This window comes from Cibotium barometz, chromosome 12 (genome assembly GCF_041138505.1).
Source record: "Cibotium barometz isolate CiBa-2024 chromosome 12, ASM4113850v1, whole genome shotgun sequence".
NCBI classification, from domain to species: Eukaryota; Viridiplantae; Streptophyta; class Polypodiopsida; order Cyatheales; family Cibotiaceae; genus Cibotium; species Cibotium barometz.
The window spans coordinates 33696567-33711701 of NC_141057.1; the positions used below are offsets into that span (position 1 = coordinate 33696567).

The 15135-nt window shown below is 45.7% G+C and overlaps 1 protein-coding gene across 1 annotated transcript in view; it reads right to left on the reverse strand.

The window, feature by feature from the left end:
* The window catches only part of LOC147633327 (AT-hook motif nuclear-localized protein 10-like), an 86086-nt gene extending 71253 nt beyond the window's left edge, over positions 1-14833 (reverse strand). The window contains exon 1 of the mRNA XM_086806379.1: positions 13963-14833. Within this exon, the coding sequence (XP_086662505.1) occupies positions 13963-14491 (529 nt within the window). The 5' untranslated portion in view covers positions 14492-14833. The remainder of the gene's footprint in view (positions 1-13962) is intronic.
* Positions 14834-15135: the final 302 nt, after the last annotated feature.

The window sequence follows — 15135 nt, forward strand, 5'->3', positions numbered from 1 at the left end:
TGGGGTGACAGGGCCATGTCGAGAGCAGAGGGAGACCAAAGGCCTCAAGAAGGGAACAACCAATACAAAACTTCTAGAAGGGAACCAAGGCCGCCAAACTCTCTCTCATGAGACCGTGGCCATGATATCAACAAAATATCGAGATTTTCAAAAGTTCAAATAGTAACTTCAAGAAGAAGAGTTCCTAACTTGGAGAGCCAAGAAGGAACAAGACCAAAGAAGGGCTCAAATGTTTGAAGATTTCATCAAGGATCGAGCCACCGAAGCCGAAGGAGTTGAAGCTGCTAAAGCCTATCTTCGAGCCAAAGAAGTCACCATTGCGGAAGGATCCAGAGTTACCCGGTCTATTTCTCATGGAGGAAACAGGGAGGCTATCCCTAGGCCCGCTCTCTCAAACGCAGCTTCTTCAAGACGGGTAAAAGAAAGGAAGGCAAAGGAGCCTTCATCAATCGGCAAAATGGACTTCAAGCCGTGAGAGAAGAGCGTCAAGTTTGATGCCTTTTATGGAACGCACGATACCCAGAAAGCTTTATCCTTTGTCAAGCAATTTAATGCTCCTTTAGGAGGTGACGACTACTCTGAAAAGTCAAAATTTCACATGGTTCGTATGCATTTGAAGGATGCCGCCTTGAATTGGTGGCTAAAAGTAGTACAAGAAGGGACCGAGCCAAAGACATGGACCGCTTCAAGACCTTGTTCAACAAGAAGTTTCTACACGCAAACTTTGAAGTTGATGTGCAAAAGGAATGGGATGAGGTAAAGCACAAAGTTGGTGAAAATAAGGCATCATATCTTAACAACTTTTCAACAGTTTCTTTGAAGCTTACTTCTTATACCCCCATTCCATCACTAATGGAAATGCGAAAGTTTGTCAATGGATTGCAACCTAAGCTTATGCAAGCAGTTTACATGGCACGACCAAAAACATTGGAAGAAGCTCAAGACAAAGCTCTGCAAGCCGAGGCCTTGTACATACCTTGGATGGACGGCAAGACAAGGAACGACAATCGGGATCTATTTCAAAGGACAAGTTTAAAGACCAATCCCCATCAAGAGCCGAGTCTCAAGAGAAGAAGAATGGGAGTGGGGACAAATCCTCACTCTTTCGAAGAAGATTGTCCCTCACGCAACTTGAGGAATATACCAAAGAAGGGAAGTGTTTCCAATGTAGAAAGAAGGGACACTTGGCTGCGAATTGTCCCAACCTGCCAAAGCAAGAAGCTAACGAGACCAGAAAATCATCAAATTGACATCCTGCCCCAGGAAATTTGTCAAAAGAAGATTGCATTGGAGCAGTCCTGTACCATGAGGGCCATGTTGTGGCTTATGAAAGTCTTAGATGAGGATCTCTAGGATTGTATTGGAACATATTTTTGTCACTTTTTTTTTGTCATCAAGAAAGATTTAAGTATTGGACTTCGCAGTCGGGCGATCATTGCGCCCAGATGGCCCATATGACTATTGGATTTCGTAGTCGGGCGGTCATTGCGACCAAATGACCCATATGACTATATTGGCAGGTTGTGTTGGGACTTGAAGTTTCTGGATACTTCAGGTAGTCAGAGTTCGACTTAGATAGATTTCTCCTCACGATGATTGTTCTCAGTCTGTCAAGCAACAGAGAGGATACATAAATTCTGATGGAACACTACACGTTCACCAGCAAGAGATCATTTGAATGGTCAAGATCTGCCTATGATAATATTGGATAGGTTATGTTTGATATGGGTGTCAACCCAAGTTTCCCTTGAGAATTAGAACTTGAAGATGTAGTTCTAGGTATAGTTCTACAAAGAATTGACCCGTCGTACAGCCAATTCCACAATTGTGCGTTTGGCAGAGAATTGTATCATGGGTGTTCTGGCTTGGACACAATCTTGATAGGAACACTTTCAGAGGTCATTTATGATGAGAGTATTTAAATATTTGATAGTTATGTGGTTCTCAGAGAGGGGAAGTATTTTTTATCCCCTGGGTGTGAGGAATTACCCAATCTTGACAAGATAGGTAATTTGATTCACTACGACGATTGTCTCTATGATGTCAGATTATCTGATTGCTCGAGAGTTGAATTGAGGGATTGTTGTGTTCCTCACGACTCTGGTTCAAGTTGGTATGTTTTTAGTTCCTGAAACCGGCCTCTGATAGGAAACCAGAGTGCGGTAGGAACAATCACCCGTCCACTTGTAGTCTAGATGAAAAACCAAACACAGATTGGGGCTAGAGTGCCCAAATCTGAATACACAGCGACACCTGTTGGCCCCAAAGCTTGGCGCCCCTTGCGGTATTTCTTTATTCCATTAAAATAATATGTATGGCTGAGTACAACACAAAAACCAGCCAAGAGTTTACACCTGTAAGTCCAATCTGACTGCCCACAAATCCTTCTCAGCACAGAGGATCTATGCACACAGATCTGTGTCCTCAAGCAACACATTGTGTCTCCCTCTGATCAGCCAAGATCACAAAGCAGGCCAGCCATGGGCATACATCTGGCATAACTCAAGAGCATGATACATTTTCTCAGCTCAACATACATGTGCTGTTCAATCCCTGTCTTAATCCCTTGTCAATCTGCCATACTCCTCCTCTCACAAGGAGCCAGATAACACATACCTGTAGCAAACATCAAGCAATAGAAAGAGAGATAGATGAACAGAATCAAGGCTTACCAAGTTCAGCTCGTGAAACAACTCTGGAGGAAGCAACAGCACCAATCTGTGCCTGCAGGCACTTGAACCCACAATCCTGCTTCACACGTGTGCTTGCACTTGCCTGTATCTTCCTCCTGATGTTCACTCCTATGCTGTCCTTGTAAAGTACAGATCTGAAAATCAGCACAGTACCCGTCTGTACCGCCTCGGGATACGTGCCAGGCGTTGTACTTGCATAAACAGCCTGCTGTCCACTTCTGTACCTGCCTGAATCAGCCTGCACAGGTCTGTCCAGCACCCAGTAAAGCGCCGCCTGCACCTGTATGAGCTGTATCTGACTGCCCGTACACTGTACGGCAGTCGTACAGTAAGGTATGGGCTGGAAAACTGACTGTCCAGCCTGTATAGGGCTTCTGCGCAGCCACCAGCAGCTGCTCTGTGCGCCACCAGCAACAGAGGAGAAAGAGAGAGAGAGAGAGAGAGAGAGAGTCCAGTACTGGCCGTACAGTGCTGTACGGCTGGTTCTCTCAGAAAAACAGCAACAATCTGCAGCAAAACAGCCGCCTTCTCCCTTCTCTTGAGCTTTTCCACGATTGCACACAAGCGCATGAAGGCTTTCTCCACTTTTGCTACACGACTCCCCAAAAAGGGAGGAGAGAGAGTGAAGAGAGAGAAAACTCCTTTCCAAGTTAATCCCTAGGGCCCCAACTTAATAAGTTCCTAGGGCCACTAAGGCCTAGGGGCAAACTTCAATAAACATTAAAACTTAATGTTTCTAGTTCCCCCCTTCACACCTAGGGATGTCCACACATCTTAAACACTGTCCGGGCACCCCCCATGTGAATCATAAAATATTCTGACTCTGCAACCACCATGCCCACACTTGTCCTGCTCCATTTTCACAGGGCCATGACATACCCCCCTCTTGAAAGATGGCAAGCGTCCTCGATTGCATTCTGGTGATGCATCAAAATATCCAAAAGTGAAATATACAATATGGCAAGATCAGCGTCCCAATCTCTCTGAGCCATACACATGTATCAACATTCACTGCAAACTAATGGCATAGTAATAGTCCAAGTTGTATACCACTGTGAACCATACATATCCACAAAAATGTCCATGTGACTAGTACACATATATCATAGAAGTCCCATAAACAGATGTACTGTCAGCCTCAGTACCTTCGGATGAGATAAAATCTGCACCAAGCGACCTCTAGATGTCATCTGACCCTGTCTGTACCAAGGGAGTGGAGGTGCTACCCCCCTCTTGAGCATCAGGTAATGCTCCAGACCCATGCTCTGCTGAACCTGAATGAGCCACAATAAGAGTCGGCTCTAACTCAAAGGCATCGAGATAAAGCTGCAAAACCTGAGGTGAATCTGTTAAGTCACCTTCCTCCATCCACTTCGCATCCATCGGTGAATAGTTCTTGAACTTCACAAGATAGCGACGGGAAACTTTACCTCGTACCTTCCTTTCTTTATGTGCCAGTATCTGCTCTGGAATCAGAACCTCATCAAGTTCCTCAACTTCCGGCTGAGCCTCATCTGATACATCCTCAGGCACATCCCCACGGAAAGGTCTAAGAAGACTCACGTGAAAAGCATTGTGAATCCTCCAGTGATCCGGTAACTTCAAACGATAGGTTACCTCACCAATCTTTTCCAAAACCTGAAAAGGCCCATAATATCGCATACTCAACTTAGGGAATAAGCGCTCTTTACCCTTCATCTTCTTGAGTCTAGCCTTTTCAAAACGCAAAAGAACCCAATCACCCAATGCAAACTGTAAATCACGTCTGTGACGGTCTGCGGCTTTCTTTTGCTTCTGCTAAGTTTTCTGGAGGGCCAACTTAACTCTCCGATAAGCTTCATCCAAGCTCTCCACATACTGATCAGCCTCAAAGATCTTATCCTTTGTATGCAAAATGGGTGGAACCTTCTTCCCTCCTTCTACAATCTCAAAAGGCGCCTTGCCTGTAGAGCTATGTACAGTGTTGTTATATGCAAACTCCACCAAAGGAAGATACTTTTCCCATTGTTGCTTGTGCTCTGACACATAACACTTGAGAAGATCCAACACTGTAGAGTTAGCCTCTTCTGACTGACCATCTGTCTGTGGATGAAATGACGATGAAAACTTGAGAGTTGTACCCATGTTGTCAAACAACCCTCTCCAGAACAAGCTCGTCATCCGTGGATCACGGTCACTAATGATAGACGTAGGCAAGCCATGATACTTGAAGATGTTCGCCATGAACAACTTCACCATATGATCCACTTTAATTGTCTTCCTCACGGGAATGAAATGAGCCTGCTTACTGAACCTGCATATGATAGTCCAGATGCCATCATTTCCCGTTTGTGTCCGTGGAAGATCAAATACAAAATCCATGGCAATGCTCTCCCAAGGTCTATCCGGAATAGGTAAAGGCTGTAATAACCCTGGTGTCTTCTGACGGTCAAACTTTACCTTCTGACATACGATGCATTGCCTCACAAAGGCATCAACATCTCTTCTCAAGGTTGGCCAATAAAAGAAAGTCTCCACTGCTTTGACCGTGGCGTCAATACCTCTATGACCTGCATACGGTGGAGCATGACTTTCAATCATAACCTTGAGTCGCAATGGCCTGGTAACACACAGTCTGCCATGCATCAATAAAAACCCATCTCTGAGAGTGTAATGCTCATGCCGCTGACCCTCAGACATCTGATCATACAACCTTTCAAAATCCTCATCATGGGCATACTGCTCTTTCATTTCATCAAGCTCATGATGATAAGCAAGTGAAACTGCAGAGACCTGTGGCTTGCGTGACAAAGCATCTGCCACTACATTCTTTTTGCCTTCCACATGTACAATCTGAAAGTGAAACATTGACAAAAAGTTTGCCCAACGCATATGCTTCTCTGAAAGCTTAGTCTGCGTGAGGAAGTAACGCAAGGTCTGATGATCTGTCTGCACAGTGAAATCAGCCCCAAGCAAGTAGTGTTTCCAAGTCGAAAGAGCGTGAATTACAGCCAACATCTCTTTCTCATACACCTGCAAATGCTTCTCGGCATCTTGCAAAACTCTACTCTCATAGGCTATCACATGTCCCTCTTGCATGAGAACTGCACCAATGCTACTTCCACATGCATCACACTGGACAACAAAAGCCTTTCGGAGGTCCGGTAACACCAATACTGGGTCCGAAGTAAGCTTTTCTTTGAGCTTTTTGAATGCTGTAATTTCCCGATCAGCCCATCTAAACGAAGTTGCTTTCTTCGTCAAAGCATGTAGAGGTGAAGCAATTTCAGCAAAGTGCCGTATGTAACGCCTGTAATAGGAACACAATCCTAGAAAGCTGCGTACATCATGCACGGTCCTCAAAGCTGGCCAATTATGTATTGCTTCCACCTTTGCTGGATCCATACGGACTCCATGACCAGACACAATATGCCCCAAGAAATGTATATCCTGCAAGAAAAACTCACTCTTCTTGCCATTAACCACCAACCTATGGTTTCTGAGTTCTGCGAACACAATGGCCAAATGCCTTCTATGCTCTTCCTCATTTTGTGAATGCACAATCATATCATCAAAGAATGTGCCCACAAACTCTCTATGAGGCCTGAAGATCCTATCCATCATTCTGTTAAATGTGGCAGGCGCATTCGTTAAACCAAAGGGCATAACCAAGAACTCATACAACCCAAACGTGGTTCGGAATGCTGTCTTATGCACATCCTCGGGTCTAATGCGTATCTGATGATACCCGCTTTTCAAGTCAATACGACTAAAAACTGTGGAGCCCTGTAAGCGGTCCAATATGTCATCGATCCTCGGTATGGGGAATCGATTCTTGATGGTATTCTTGTTCAGCGCCCTGTAATCAATACACATGCGCCAAGAACCATCCTTCTTCTGCACTAAGAGCACAGGTGAGCAAAAGGGTGATGAGCTAGGCTGAATCAACCCCTTATTCAATAGCTCCTGCACCTGACTCATAATCTCTTCCTGTTGGGCTGCACTAATACGATACGGCGGTCTGTTTGGTGGAGTACTACCAGAAATCAGATCTATGGCATGATCTTCTGGCCTCTCAGGAGGTAATTCTCCTGGCAATGACTCGGAAAAACAGTCTTGAAACCCACTTAAGAAATCAGCCCTGTCCTTATCTAACATTGACAAATTAGACTTAGACTCATCATCCTGTGCATCCTTTACATAAATCAAGTACGCGGAAAGATGCTTTTTCATTACTGATGAAATCGCCGAAGCGGATACAATAGGAACAGATTCCCCTTTGAGTTTTACATCCAATACATGCTCTTTCCCTCTATGAGTCAGAGTAATTTTCCTATTGTAAGTATCCACCACCGCATGTACCCTGTGGCACCATGGCATCCCCAACAAAACATCACAGCCATCCAAAGGCATGATGAAGAACTCCTCGCTATCCACATAACCCTGCAAATGAAGCCGAAGCTTCCCAATAATAGGAGTAACGGGTTCTGCATACCCTGGACAAGCCATATTTGCCTCATGTAACGGCCCCATCTCCTCTGCGCGAATCCCCAATCGGCCAGCCAAATCTAGTGAAATGAAGTTGGCTCTAGCACCTGTGTCAAAGAAGATCAAAGCATTCTGATCTCTCACTTTGCCCCATGCCCTGCACAACTCTGTAGCTTCACCACTTAGCTGCTCACCCACAAGATCAGGAACTAAGCCTGCAGAAGGCTTTTGTTTCTTTGGCTTGGGCTCTCCTTTATTGTCAGGGTCCTTCTTGGACGTTCTCTTGGGACAATTGAATGACATATGCCCCTCTTCAGTACAGTAAAAACACTTTTGAGCATCTCTCAAAGCCTGTCTTTCCTCAGAAGTCCTTTTGGGCATTGGCAACTTCTTATACTTTGTCTCTGAAGACCCTTTAGTATCACGAGAAGCATGCCCAAATTTTTCAGCTTTCTTGCCCAATTTCTTACTGCCTTTAAATCCAGATGAACCACCTGTGAGTAACGCATTAGCTGTCATAGCATTCTCAATCATCTGTGACATGTTCGTTACTCTCGTCTTTATACAGTAATCTCGTACCTCCTTGGGCAGCCCACAACAATACTTCTCAACCTGCTCAGATAATGGCACGGCACGATAAGAAGTCACTGGGAGTAGAGCTTCCCAAAACTTCTTGTTATAATCCTCCAAACTATCACATTTTGAAGCATCCAATTTGTGCCATGCGGTCATAACATCCACCTCAAATGTAGATGTGAGCCATACGGAAGAGAAGACCTGTTTGAATTGGACCCATGTGGTGGGTGCTATGCCCTGCAAAAGAAGAGTAGACCACCACTGCAAAGCATTCCCCTTGAGAAAAGTGGCAGCTTTCCTCACCTTTGAGGACTCTGTGTAATTCCCACCAGAAAAAGCAGCATCAAACTGCTGTAAAAAGGTAAGTGCTTTAAGTTTATCCTTGGCCCCACTGAAAGTGTCAAACTTTACTGCAGCTCCCCCTTCCTTGTAATCCTTCGCCTTTCCCATAGGCGTTAGATTATCATATGGAAGTGGTTTCGTGAGATTGCTGCCCCCAACATTCATACCCATCATTGGGTCAACATTTCCCATTCCAACACCAGGCATACCATACATCCCAGCCATGTTTCCATACATTCCACTATGCATACCTGGCTGCATGCCACCAAACATATTGCCTTGCATCCCAGGTTGCATGCTTCCAAACACATTTCCTTGCATACCGGACTGCATACCACCATACATATTCCCTTGCATGCCAGGCTGAAAATTGGCTCCAAAAGGCCCATACATGCCCATGCCTCCCTGAGGATAACCCCCAGTCATGGATTGGAACACCGAGCCACCACCAAAATAACCTGGATGCATGTTCTGCTGAGGAATAGGTGGCTGTCCATAGAAGGAACTCTGTGGGTTAGCACCAAAAGCATGCTGCATATTCGGAAACTGGGCAGGAAATGGATCCTGTGGAGTGGTACCACTATGACCTTGAGAAAGATTCTTCGAACGAACCTTCTTCTTCTTTTTCTGGGGCTCTGTGCGGGGCTCTGAGCGAGATCTCAAAAATTCAGCAAATCTCTCACTCTGAGTGAGCTGCATAAAAGTATCCATAACACTAGCCAAGCGATCTTTGAACCGAGCATCATCATCCTCTTTACCATGCACATCTTCTGGCTGTGTTACATCCTCATAAGGCTCAACATCTGCAGCCTGTTCTCCTGCAAAAATATCCTCAGATACATCTCTTTCAGGAGAAGTCTCTTGCTCTTCTTCTTCTTGATAGAAGTACTCTTCCTCTGTATCAGACATGATTGCTGAATTTTCAGCGATGGCTTTCTCCAAAACAACCACGAGCTCACCCCCTTCAGAAAGTTGATGATTGGTCCCGGGGACGGAACCTTGAAACCGGCCTCTGATAGGAAACCAGAGTGCGGTAGGAACAATCACCCGTCCACTTGTAGTCTAGATGAAAAACCAAACACAGATTGGGGCTAGAGTGCCCAAATCTGAATACACAGCGACACCTGTTGGCCCCAAAGCTTGGCGCCCCTTGCGGTATTTCTTTATTCCATTAAAATAATATGTATGGCTGAGTACAACACAAAAACCAGCCAAGAGTTTACACCTGTAAGTCCAATCTGACTGCCCACAAATCCTTCTCAGCACAGAGGATCTATGCACACAGATCTGTGTCCTCAAGCAACACACTGTGTCTCCCTCTGATCAGCCAAGATCACAAAGCAGGCCAGCCATGGGCATACATCTGGCATAACTCAAGAGCATGATACATTTTCTCAGCTCAACATACATGTGCTGTTCAATCCCTTGTCAATCTGCCATACTCCTCCTCTCACAAGGAGCCAGATAACACATACCTGTAGCAGACATCAAGCAATAGAAAGAGAGATAGATGAACAGAATCAAGGCTTACCAAGTTCAGCTCGTGAAACAACTCTGGAGGAAGCAACAGCACCAATCTGTGCCTGCAGGCACTTGAACCCACAATCCTGCTTCACACGTGTGCTTGCACTTGCCTGTATCTTCCTCCTGATGTTCACTCCTATGCTGTCCTTGTAAAGTACAGATCTGAAAATCAGCACAGTACCCGTCTGTACCGCCTCGGGATACGTGCCAGGCGTTGTACTTGCATAAACAGCCTGCTGTCCACTTCTGTACCTGCCTGAATCAGCCTGCACAGGTCTGTCCAGCACCCAGTAAAGCGCCGCCTGCACCTGTATGAGCTGTATCTGACTGCCCGTACACTGTACGGCAGTCGTACAGTAAGGTATGGGCTGGAAAACTGACTGTCCAGCCTGTATAGGGCTTCTGCGCAGCCACCAGCAGCTGCTCTGTGCGCCGCCAGCAACAGAGGAGAAAGAGAGAGAGAGAGAGAGAGAGTCCAGTACTGGCCGTACAGTGCTGTACGGCTGGTTCTCTCAGAAAAACAGCAACAATCTGCAGCAAAACAGCCGCCTTCTCCCTTCTCTTGAGCTTTTCCACGATTGCACACAAGCGCATGAAGGCTTTCTCCACTTTTGCTACACGACTCCCCAAAAAGGGAGGAGAGAGAGTGAAGAGAGAGAAAACTCCTTTCCAAGTTAATCCCTAGGGCCCCAACTTAATAAGTTCCTAGGGCCACTAAGGCCTAGGGGCAAACTTCAATAAACATTAAAACTTAATGTTTCTAGTTCCCCCCTTCACACCTAGGGATGTCCACACATCTTAAACACTGTCCGGGCACCCCCCATGTGAATCATAAAATATTCTGACTCTGCAACCACCATGCCCACACTTGTCCTGCTCCATTTTCACAGGGCCATGACAGTTCCACTAAGAGAGTTGTAGTAGGGACAGCGGCTTCAAATTTACTTAGTTTCTACGGCAGAGTTATGAGTGGAGAGTGGATGAAGTCAATTGTCATATGTAGTTTGAGTTTTTCTTGTTTATTTCCAAGACTCGGAATGTCTTCGACTTGGGAGCCGGTTGCTAGTTTACAGCATAGGATTCCCAGTTTTCTTTCTTAGACAGATTTTGTTTCCAAGAGTGGAAACATCTAAGGGAAAGTATGTTACGTACCTAGTATGTTACGTACCTAGTACTAATCTTTAGGATTAATGGTCTAATCAAGCAGGGTTAGGGGACGGTAGCTTCTACATCCGCTTCCATGGACAAGCTAGACAAGCTCAAGAAGGAGCTTGAAGATCACAACAAGAGGATGCGGCCGTGGTAGCGCTGAGACCTGGGATTACATGAAGCAGGCGGCTAGGCTCATGGTTAATTATTTTTAGCAACAAGCCACTGATACAAGCGGCTATTTATGACCGGACAATTATTTACAGTAGCAAGCCACTATATAAGTGAGACTTGGGTCATTATTAATAGTTCACAGAGAGTTATTCACTCTATGGTCTAAGATTACCATCGAAAACATGACTCGATTCGACGGATGGTCGTGCCGAAGGCCTCAGGTAGGCGTTGGTGGCATACCAGTGCTAACTAGCATGGTTGGATTGGAGCCTTAGCCTCTAGCTCAAGGGAGGTTTGTGAACGCAAACCTACGGTTGGGAGGTGAGCTAGCCTACACCCCTCTTAGGGTGTAGGTACTAATCATGGTAAGAGGGGTGCAAGCTAGCTCACCTTCCAACTGTAGGTTCGCGTCCACAAACCTCTCCGGAGCCAAAGGCTAAGGCTCCAATCCCACCAACCATGCTAGTCAACACTAGTATACCACCACCGCCTACCTGCTGCTGAGGGTTTTGGCATTGTTACATGCGAAAGCTCTGATGGTCTTCTTTCAGCCCTAAACACCATCTAGAACATGCTAATGCAAAAACGCACACAGAAGGGAGAGCAGAGCACAGAGAGAGAGAGAGAGAGAGAGAGAGAGAGAGAGCTAGAAATTCAGTATTTCATATGGTACAAAAAGGTACATCTATCTTGCAGCCATAGGCTGCCTTGCAGGATCACCTAAACAAAGCCCTAAATCTATGACCCAGCCAACAAGGGGCTGAATGATCAAAATGATGAGCAATTATGTCTATTTATAGGCCTTCAAGTGACCATGTGATTTGGCCGACAGCTGGTCGGCCAAGTCCTTGGACATAAAATAACCATATGCTGCAGCCAACTAGATCCTCTTCTTCTATGTACTGGCCGACAGCCCCCAGTTCCTCTACTGGTCACCTCTCCTTGCCAAAACAGCATACCATGCTCCAAATCTGTGTTTCTAGTGAGTCTTTATCATGTTGCCTCCAGGATTAGCCCTAAGATTAGCATGCACATGACATCCCCCTCTACTAAACTTGATGACGGGATTACAAACTGCTTCTTGGATGACTGTCATCATCCCATTCTATTCACGGAGTCCTTCTGTCATCCTTCCTACTCTGGCAACCTTTTCAGTGAATACCCGGCCCGGTCTCCAAATCCACTCTAACTCTGAATAAGATCTGTGCATCTGTCCCATCCAGTCCCCAATCCCCAATCCATTCCTGCCTTGTCTCTGAACACCGTCTTGGTCTTCATTCCTGAGAAATGAGTCTAGCCCTCTCACTCCACCCCTTGGAGGATCATCCTCCCTTGGAACCGTTACCCGAAAGCCTTTCCTGGCTCACAGGATTGCTATCCCCTTTGGGCTTTGTGGAACACCACCAACCAACCTCCTCCTGGGAGCTCTTCCCGATCTTTTGTTCCTTGCCTTGGGCTTCGCACCTATGCACTTTCCTGTATCTTGGACTTGTACACCTTCATATGGGACTGAATCATGGTTTAGCCTTGCTGAGCCTAATCCTCTGATACCAATGTTACATGCAAAAGCTCTAATAGTCTTCTTTCAGCCCTAAACACCATCTAGAACATGCTGATGCAAAAACGCAGACAGAAGGGAGAGTAGAGAGAGAGAGAGATAGCTGGAAATTCAGTATTTCATATGGTACAAAAAGATACATCTATCTTGCAACCATAGGTTGCATTCCATGAAAAGGTAAATCACCTAAACAAAGCCCTAAATCTATGACCCAGCCAACAAGGGGCTGAATGATCAAAACGATGAGCAATTATGCCTATTTATAGGCCTTCAAGTGACCATGTGAGCTGGCCGATTGCTGGTCGGCCAGCTCCTGGACATAAAATAACCATATGCTGCAGCTGACTGGATCCTCTTCTTTTGTGTACTGGCCAACAGCCCCCATGTCCTCTACTGGTCAACTCTCCTTGCCAAAACAGCATACCATGCTCCAAATCTGTGTTTCTAGTCAGTCTTTATCATGTTGCCTCCAGGATTAGCCCTGAGATTAGCATGAACATGTGTGTGCACATGACAAGAATGACCGTCCATGGTCCGACAAATCCAATCATGTTCCCGATGGTAATCCTCATCCATCGCTGACCACAGAGTGGATAACTCTTTATGAACAATAATAACCCAAGTCTCACTTATATATTGGCTACTGTTGCTATAAATAATTGTCCGGTAGCCAATATACTTGGTATTATTAACTATGAGCCTTAGCCGCTTGTATCAGCCTACTTCCTCTAATCCCACGGCTCCCCTAACCCTGCTAGATTAGGCCACCAATCCTAAAGATTAGTGCTAGGTACGTAACACGCATGCCATCAATGACAAAAGGCATGGTCACGAATTCATTGCTACAGCCTACAATGCTGCAAAGAATACCTTCTCAATACCTCACTCACATGACATTCCAAACTGGAATTCACTCAGAATTCTTTCACCTATTCATGTTTGTGCCAAACAAGACCTCCTTGTAAGAGGATACCCACGTTGTAGAAGGCCTTGCAGAGCTGCTCTGCCACTTTGACTGCCTCTATTCAAGTTCCACCATCCCCAACACCATAGGAAACCTCACAGACATAAACTACCTCCCTACAGTAACGGCCAGCCATAGCCCATACATATTTAATTATCTGCGTTCCCTTTCAAGTAGGCAGGCTTTGGACCCATTTACTTAGGTTAGTGCATGACTGAGCCTTAAACCAATCTATTTACAAAAAGACACCCAAGTTCAGTCACATAACCAGCCCTGACCATCAACAGGGGCCAACCACCCCGCCCATTGGAGATAAACAGGCAATCTTGCCTGTCCAGTCATATGTGTGAAGAACGTTGTGTAGCGATAAAAAAATGATTTTTGCTGGAACAGGAAAACATTACGTATACAGTCGCATGTCTGATTGTTTACTTAAACTACTCTCGTGCATACATAACATCCTAGAGTGACAGCAAAGAAAAAAGACGTTGAGATAAGAAGGGTAAGCAATGTACCTAGGGCCAAAAGCTGTGCTTTTTTACCAGAAGTAGGTCCTTTCTTCTTCTGCAGAGATGATGAAACCACAGCAGGGGGCGATTGAGGGATGTTCACTGCGATTCCATTGACGTCTTTAGCATACTTGCGAGGCCTTCCCCTCTTTCTCTTGACAGGTTCTGATGATAATCGCTCTCCCAAATTGGCCATCAAACCAGAAGGAGAAGGGGTAGGAGTAGGAGCTGCTGTATCGGCACCGAAATAAGCAGGATTTGAAGAGTTAGGGTTAGGAATAGCGTTAGGGTTGTGGTTAGGGACTACAAAATTAGTGTTAGGGCTAGTGTTGGAGTTGAGATTAGGGTTAGAGTTGGAAATCACTGCGAGGGTCTGAGTGGAAGAGTTGTGACGCATTGCAGTGGGGGCATGGATGATGGAGGGTGAGTTTCCGACGACAGGGTAGCCTGCTTCTCGCTGGTGGAAGTAAGCTCCGAAGGGGCCATGGCCGGCCTGTTGTGTACCCCTAGGACTTGAAGACTCTCGCCCCTCCATGCATGAATGTATGGGTATGTTCTCTCAGAACTTCAATTTCATGAGAAGAATCGAACCTCCAGAGAGGCTCAGAATCAAAGGCAAAGCTCAAAGAGAGACGCAACCTCTTCAGAGTAAGGTTAGGGTTTTGCGGGATGTTCTGCAACATTGAAGCCGACCTGTGCAATACTGCGTTACAGTACAATGTGGGGTTTGAGGCTTGTGCATGTTTAGAGGGAGGAGGGAGGGAGGCTAGTCGTTCCCAACAAATAAATTTGGTGAAAAACCATTTTTGCTGCAGGTGGTGTTGGGGGGTTGTGGTTGTGTGTGAGAATTGTTTGAGCTTCGTTCAGTTTTACATGTGTGGACAAGTACAACATGTTTTAAAGCAATCCTTGATGGTTTGGTGGTAGTGATTGATTGTCTTTTAAGGGAGGTTTCTCATCGTTCCAAAAGTTTCTCCGAGCCATCAACCCTTAGTCGAGCGTCCAAATCATCCTTGATGGTCGAGTTTGGAAACATGTATGCATGTAAAGTTCCTGTAAAGTTTCTCCAAGCCAACAGTGGTAAGTTGAGCGTCTTATCTTCCTTAGCGGCCAAGTTTGGAAAGTGAGTGTGTCCACGCATGCATGTGCACGTGTGCATGCATGCATGTTTGTGTGTGA